We start from the raw sequence: 8,323 nt of genomic DNA on the forward strand, positions 1-8,323 counted from the left end.
TAACGTCACAGTTCTGTTTTTTGCTGCAAATGTTTAGCAGAAGTTTAGAACACTTTGACTGATGCGAATTATATGTTGCGAATTTGTGAATCAAAATTCAAATCGCATTCGCAGGAACTATGAACCGGGCCTTAGCTTTTCCCATGAAATAATGCTACAATTTAGGTTCGTGCGTGCCTACAGAAACTTGGTTATAGTAATTAGCAAAGAGTTGTGCTTTAGGTGGATGGGATGCGTCACGCCACTGTCAGTCTGATACAAAAATGCTGCAATGTTCATATTATAAGTGAGTTTCAAGTTAGCAGGCAATATAACAATTGCTAACTATTGAATGCAACATTTAACACAACTGCTGAAAACAGTGTTAAACAGGTTTTTGTCTATGGGATTTGAGGCATTGCATGGTGAGGTATCGATATATATTTGGTTTGGGGTAACACCATGTGTGTGTCTCATTAACACGTAGAGTTTCTTTTTGGTCTCCTGAAGATGACTAGAGCAATTAGTCCAAACGCTGAGACCAATCAAGAACTCACTCCAGTGAAGTTAATAATGATCCACTAAAAGCTAAAGTAGTAGTCCGGTTGATTGTCTACCTTCCGACCAGGTGGTAGTTAAAAGCAGGACAGTTCTTTTCAGAACTATATAACAAGTCTTCCAGATTCCAAAAATCTACTCCGGGTTAGTTTAATATAAAGTAAGACAGTTCTTTTGAGAACAAAATCTACCTGGCAAGGCGATACACACATGGTGTTACCACAAACCTTTATGAGTGTTTAGTATCTATCATCAGCTTCAAAAAAATATGGTGTCAGAAGTGGGATAACATACTTGTGGCGAGCAGAAGGCAGAATCCTGTGTTAGCCCTATTTGTATTCTCGTCTATTGTCAGAGCGCTGGAATCAGTGATGAAAAACCAACCACTGTCTGTTGGAGACACTGCACCAACCCAAGCTGTACATGTGTTCATCTCTATATCAGCAAGAATAAGACAAAGTAAAAACTGGTTTAAATGTGCTGTGAAAAAAACAAGAATTAGCTGTTGCAAACTAAACATGAACAGGTATACTGGTGTAACAGCTATTAGAAGCATTCTTTGCTTTCGGTAAGCAGAGCCATGAAATTAGGCCAAGATCAGCAAACCATCCTGGCACGCTGATTTTGTAGCAATACGCTACACAACACATAAATCATGTATAGTTACTTGTAAACTGAAGCACGGTGTCACAATTTGACTTGGATTAGATTTCTCATTTTACATCTGATATCTTACCGTTGTAGCAGCCATAGTATTCCGCTCTCAGGGCAGGCTTTACGGCAAATGTCTTCATGTTCAAACGGAGGAAACGTGCAAAGATTGGCCCAAATGTGTTGGTAACCGTTGACCCTGCATTAGTATTTCCGTAAATCGTCTAAGAAACAAAATAATAATAATAACAATAACAATAACAATAACAATAACAATAACAATAACAATAACAATAACAATAACAATAACAATAACAATAACAATAACAATAACAATAACAATAACAATAACAACTAGAGATTGTGAACAATCACAAAGCTGTTCCAGAATGTTTTGTTAAGAAAAGTATTCTATGCTTTAACAAAACCCATACATAACAGCTTTATGAAATGTGATTACCTTGTCTTTTATCTCATACTGAATCGAAATAAGCTTTAAAATTAGAATTTAAGGTCAACATGGTATCGTGGTCATTATTTGAAATAAATTTAATTAATGTTAAAAAATCGGTTGTGTAGTTCTTGAGATATGATCCAACTTCCGGGAAGTAAAGGTCAATACACCTGTACTGGGTCACGGTAAATCAGGTTCGATTTTGAATGCCTAAAGAGTCTAAAACTGCAAAAGATTGAAAATCGGTTGTGTAGTTCTTAAGATATGGTCCCACTTCCGGTTGACCCGGAAGAAAAGGTCAACACAAGGTCACAGTTTTCAAAGTTAATATTTAATGCCTAAGGAGTCTATAACTGAAAAAGTTTGAAAATCGGTTGTATAGTTCTTGAGAAATGATCCCACTTCCGGTTGACCCGGAAATAAAGGTCAACACAAGGTCACAGTTTTCAAAGTTAATATTTAATGCCTAAGTAGTCTACAACTGAAAAAAGTCTGAAAATAGGTTGAGTAGTTCTTGAAATATTGTCCCACTTCCTGTTGACCCGGAAGAAGAGGTCAAAATGGGGTCACGAATTTTCCTCAACAAAATTTAATGCCTAAGCAGTCTTTAACTGAAGAAAAAAAAATAAATCGGTTGTGTAACTCTTGAGATATGGTCCCACTTCCGGTTGACCCGGAAGTAGAGGTCAAATCGGGGTCACGGTTACCCAATGCAAATCTATCATGCCTAAGGAGTCTATTACTGAAAAAAACTTTGAATTCGGCCGTTCACTTCTTGAGATATAGTGCTGCAAAGAAAAACTCATTAAAGCTTCTAATTATCATAAATTATCACGTGATGACGTCACAGTTTTAAAATTGTGTTTTTCGTACTAACAAATTTCATAAGGTACACGATGGTGTGTAACTTACCCCAATCCAATGCCTTTTACAAAAAAACCTATTAGAACGTACATTCGTTTTAACGAAAACCCTGAACCATCGTAGGATTCCAATGTATGCCTATTGGTTGTGTACAAATCCAATGGAGTATGTCCAGAACACGGTTAGAAAAAAAAGAATACAATGGGCTAACATCAGGACAGCGTCGTAGACTCCCCTCAAGTAAGTCCTCAATGCAAACAGGTCCACACTGTATTACAACCACACATAGAGACAGTGTACAGCCACATGAAAGCGACTGCACGCAGTTTAGTGACTAAATCCAGAAGTACTACGTTGTACCCATGACGGCAAGATTTTAATTTATTCGTTAATGATAGACGTCCCTTGATTGGTTTTAATGGACGGAAACCATTATTTTTAGAATCAGTATATTTTTTGACACAAAATATCAAATTTAGAACACAAACAGATAAATGTTTCTGAAGTTATTTAGTTTTTGACCATTTAAATGTTGACATTTGAAGAGCCATTGTGTTTGTGCACAGACACAAAACGTGCAATACATGACGTCATGGTGACGTCGTCCGGATTCTAAGGCCATGGAATAGTTATACAGTACCCAAAAAGTACAAAATTGAAAAAAAAAATGCGATCGGACGAATAGTTTGTGAGATATGGCAGTCTAAAGATTGGCTAATTAAATATTCATGTCGTTATAACTTAGTTAATTAATTATTTAATTTATGCAAATTACATTTAACTGAAACTTCAAGACCTAAGCTTTAATATGATATAGGGTCTGACTCTTTTATACTAAGCCAAGTATGATTTTTGGCTATAACAAAATGCCCTGGTGAAGCCTATGGGCTTTTGACGGAAACAAATAATAATAATAATAATAACAAATAAAAATCTTGACGATTTCAATAGCTGTTCCGACTAAAGTTCGGAACAGCTAATAACAATAACAATAACAATAACAATAACAATAACAATAACAATAACAATAACAATGATAATGATAATAATAATAATAATAATAATAATAATAATAATAATAATAATAGTAGTAATAATAATGAATTCTTACATTCTTACGCATTTACGACTCAATGCGACTCAATGCGCTTTACATCAGTGCCCTGGTCATTGGGCCAATAACATCCAATGATTTAACCACCAGAACTTGAAATCGATGCGCTTAACCACGTGGCCATGATATCCTACATTCGGCTGACTATGTTCATCTGACATTTGTTTTTACGGATTGTCTACCGCAGAGATAACCAATGTTTTAAAATGTCAATCCGTTTTCAATGTTGTTTAACACCCCCCCCCCCCCCAATGTACCTTAGTGCTACCATTCTCTTCATAGTAGTAGAATGTAGAGCCATCATAGCTGTACTGGAGGGTAAAAGCCTTAATTCTTCGAATGTCCGTAGCAAGATCCCTTCGAGTTTGGGTTAAGATCTGGAAACAAACATACGGTAGTGTGAATAAATTACTGTGCCATAACCAATCTTGCAATAATGGCCATTTTACTTAACCCTTTGGTGCACAGATTTATTTAACACAAAAAATTAAAAATAAATGTTTAATTATGTTTTTCTCAAAAAAATGTTCTAAGCAACTGAAAGAGGGCGGTATATATAGGTATTGTAGTTTTTAATTATGACCATTAATCAAAGTTCAATTTGACGTGTTTTTGGTGGTCGGTGTAGCGACAGCCTTGTGCACCGAAGAGTTAAAGGGTTAAGGTACACGTTTGGTAATTTTACTCAAAACAAATATTAACTTAAAAACTGACTTGGTAACGAGCATTGGAAAGCTGTTGACAGTATAAAACATTGTGGGAAATGACTCCCTCTGAAGTAACGTAGTTTTTGAGAAAGAGGTAATTTCTCACTAAAATAATAAAAGACTTCTAGCTAAAAGTCTTTTATTCCTATCTGAAAGCTCACAAATTCGTCCAACAAGGGTGTTTTTCTCACAACTTCGATGACCGATTGAGCCCAAATTTTCACAGGCTTGTTATTTTATGCTTATGATGGGATACACCAAGTGAGAACACTGGTCTTTGACGATTACCAATAGTGTACAGTGCCTTTAAAGCCAAAGTCTACTGATGAGGCCATGTCCAGATTGGCGGCTACGATTACAGCTACAGCTTGGTTGCTGAGTCACCATGAATTAAGTATTGGACATCACTGTCTTAGCAACACCCTTAACAACAGGCGTAGCCATAGCCAGAACAGCCATTCAGAAATGGCCTGAGATTGGTGTAGAAAATAGTAGACCCATTTTGCTAAACAACAAGTGGTATTAGTAGATGTTAAATTTGCATCAGGGATGAAAAATATTCATTTTGGTTTTACCCTTAGGGCCTATACATGTACAACAATAAGTGTAAGCACTGTATACTCAGTACTTTCCCGTGTTCTGTGACAAAAAACATAGGCATATTACTCGGGTGGGATTCAAACCCATGACCTGTGGTATTCTTTGGTGGTTTTGCATTTAGTAGACTTACTCCATCAATGACTGTATTTGCGAGAAAGTCCACTTGAAACCAACAACCAGAGTTAGTGTCAGGAATCCAGCAGAAGTTGTCACCTGAGGGAGAAGTTAAATTCAGAGTGGAACACAGACAATTAAAAATAATAGTAATAATAATAATAACTGTATTTATAAAGCACCAAATTGCCAAAGGATACTTGTAAGGCGCTGAAAAAAAAAGGAAAACAAGACAGTACAAAGACGCTGTCGTCCAGCTGCAGACTAGTGGAAACGGTGGGTCTTGAGAGCCAGTTTGAGGGCTGGGGACACTGTCCCTTTGAAGCAGAAGTAATATGGTTTTGATAATTTTTCACCCAGAAACACTTGAATCTAAGTTCTTATATAGTGCTTTATCTCACCGCAAGGGGCATATCGGTGTACTTTAATAACTTGTTGTTTTTTTAACAGAAGCAGAGCTATGTTTTGAATTGTGCGACTTGTTTGCTAAGCACCTTCCCGAGCGCATTTGGTAGCCACTCCAGAAACGCTTTTTGGCAAAACCCTTCTCTACCCGCTAAGTGTAAGTGGGAACTTTACATGCCAAATTCCAAAACACACAGGACCTTATATGTCTTATGTGTTTTATGTTTATCACATCCAAAGGACGAAGCAATGATTACGACCGTGGCTCAATTTCATAGAGCTGCATTTAAAGCATAAAGTCACCAAGCACAGCCAAATTATGCTTATTTAGGTTACCAACCAAAACATAATTTTAAATGTACAAAATGCGACTGGTATCCTGCTAATTTTTGCTTAACAGAAAATCTTGAAGCAATATTTTCTGCTTGTAAAGCAGCCCTTTGAGATTGGGCCTGGAACTTGAACCCAAACTCTGTTGATCAGAAACCCCCGAGCCTGAAATGATTGCAGTATGTTTTACTTACTAGTTGACATATAGCGGCCATTTTTGGGGAAATACCCGGTGATATAGCTGGATGCCGTCAGCTGCTCATCATTTATTGTGTCATCCTCCATACCGAGAGCAACACTAGAGCTACACGTCTGACTGTTCACTGTAAAACAACATTCATAAAATCATTCCTATGATGAGAATTAGACCTTTAGTGCCTGATGAGAGAAGGGCATAGGGCTAGCCTTGCTCAAGGCAGTCGAATTATTCACTCTGAAAAAAGACCGCCGGAGCGAATAATGGGACTGCCTTGAGCAAGGCTAGCATAGGGCTTGAAACTAACATTGGACTGCAAGTCTGAGGCCAGTGGTTTCAGCATCAGGCCAGTAAACTTCTGACACTACAGGCCTGGTGGTCTTGTTTTTTTTTAAATAGTAATACCTCACTGAGTTTTTAATTTAAACTGCTAAATACAAATATCTTTCCATTCCATTTGAGTAAGAAAGTATATTACCCTTGAGAAAATGAGATAAATATTCTCCAAGTGCTTGTTTCCAAAACAGCTGAACCTTAAAACTGTGTAGATATGAGTTCATCTTGTTTTTATTTCGGTCTCGTAACAAATACTCCGGTCCAGTAACAGTTTGAAGCTACAAGCCCTGCATATTTGTGGACTTTCCCCAAAAATTCAAGCTCTGGGACCTACCAGATTTATAAGTGGTTAACCTGTAGGTAGGACTTACAATTGCCGGGTTGCGCAGGACTCACACTTTACACTGGAATGCAGAGGCACGAGGCCAGTGACTTTTTGCATCGAGCCAGTAAATTCAAGACCAAACAATGAAGCAGGTGGCTGTCTTGTGTTTCAATAACAATGAAACATCTTTTTCAGATACAAATTATGTTTAGATGTGGACTTCCTGGGCTCAAAATCTACATGGGCGAATGGACCGGAGACCTCGAGGCCGATGAGTATTCATGGACGATGGAGGTAGAAAACAAACACAAAAATTTGTAGGCATACGAGCGAGGCCTAGGCCGCTATCCCTTACCTTGTTGGAAAACACCACCAATCACAAGAAACGTCAACAAAAAATACAGCCTCATTGTTCCTTTAGAAATAGAAAAAAATCACAAGAGAACTTGATATAATTCTGAATAGACTAAACAAATTTCAAGTAAATAAACCACAACAAGGGAAAAACTGACTAGCTAGTGTAGCTAGGTCAATATAAATTAGAAAAATTGTAAACATCAAAAGTCTTATTTGCAGTGCAGTGCTGTGTGTTGAAGTTGAACACTAAAATACACATTTTCAAGAAAAGATTTAAACGGAATAAAAGTGCAGTTTGCCAAATTGGAATGTCCTCATAGAGTCAAAGTGCCGGCCTCCCAATAAGATGAAATTCCAGGCCCATAGGCCCTTATACTAAAAATTGAAAAAGAGGAGTATTTCTCTGTTGAAAGAAAATTTTGCACATTCCTGTGGTACCCCACCGGCCACCCCCTTAATTTTGTTGTAAACTATTGTTAGTTTAATTATTTTTTAATTAATACAAAAAATTGTTAACGGCCTGACGTTTCGACCCTAGCCCTAGCAGAGTCTTTCTCGAAGGCTAAAATTAATACACATTCAGCAGTTGGTATGGATTTGTGTACAAACCATAGGTAAAACAATAACGTTTATAAAAGAATGTGAACTAGAAAAAAAAGAACACCAATTCACCTAAACTAATAATAAAAATGCTGGTACAAACCTGTTGGTAAACTCGCTGCCGAGAGTGACAAGATATTATTATGACTCCTCATCTCATGCGTGACAAAAAAAGCTGGACATGATTGTCGATTTCGTTTAGTTAGTAACTTTTTAGTTAGTAAGTTCGGAATGAAGTTAGACTTTAGAAGTTCTCCGACCAGCAAGAGGTGGAACAAACTGAAGCCAACTTATATTTCTTGTTTGTGGCATGTCCTGGTAACAATCAATGAGGAAATTGATCGAGATAAATTCAATGAAACTTGCTTTGTTTGTTAAAAAGTACTTACTTGCCATATCGATCTTCTGCCGGCCATGTCTGCTGCATGCAAATGTTACACCGACCGCCCGCCCGCCGCCGGCGGCCTCCTGAAGTTAAGCACTGCACTGGGCTAAGGCTATCGATTATGACAAGACGACAAGGCTGTGAATTATTAATTACAAATACACTAATCTCTTCGGCATCTTTTCTTTTATTTGAGGCTGAGAATGAAGAACTTTTTTGGCAGACAACAGAACTTGTCAGGGCAGAGCGTCTACAATTATGACAGAATCAAAATTGGTGCAATGTTGACTGTCACGTGTTTCTTTTCTTCAAACTAGTCTTGTTATCAAGCTCGTATTTTTTTTATAC

At 37.4% G+C, this 8,323-nt stretch overlaps 1 protein-coding gene across 3 annotated transcripts in view; it reads right to left on the reverse strand.

Annotated features, from left to right (window-relative positions):
• The window catches only part of LOC139952131 (uncharacterized), a 53,757-nt gene that overhangs the window by 24,769 nt on the left and 20,665 nt on the right, over nt 1-8,323 (reverse strand). The window contains exons 1-7 of one of the 3 annotated variants that reach the window (XM_071951101.1): nt 7,980-8,246; nt 6,989-7,048; nt 5,971-6,099; nt 5,058-5,140; nt 3,878-3,997; nt 1,274-1,412; nt 832-972 (exon numbers count right to left, since the gene is read on the reverse strand). In XM_071951101.1, coding sequence (XP_071807202.1) covers nt 832-972; nt 1,274-1,412; nt 3,878-3,997; nt 5,058-5,140; nt 5,971-6,099; nt 6,989-7,048; nt 7,980-7,986 — 679 coding nt within the window. In that variant the 5' untranslated portion in view covers nt 7,987-8,246. Of the gene's footprint in view, nt 1-831; nt 973-1,273; nt 1,413-3,877; nt 3,998-5,057; nt 5,141-5,970; nt 6,100-6,988; nt 7,049-7,693; nt 7,923-7,979; nt 8,247-8,323 lie in introns of those variants that run through there. The other 2 variants (XM_071951100.1, XM_071951102.1) reach the window with 2 other exon arrangements.

Source organism: Asterias amurensis, chromosome 20 (genome assembly GCF_032118995.1).
Source record: "Asterias amurensis chromosome 20, ASM3211899v1".
NCBI classification, from domain to species: domain Eukaryota; kingdom Metazoa; phylum Echinodermata; class Asteroidea; order Forcipulatida; family Asteriidae; genus Asterias; species Asterias amurensis.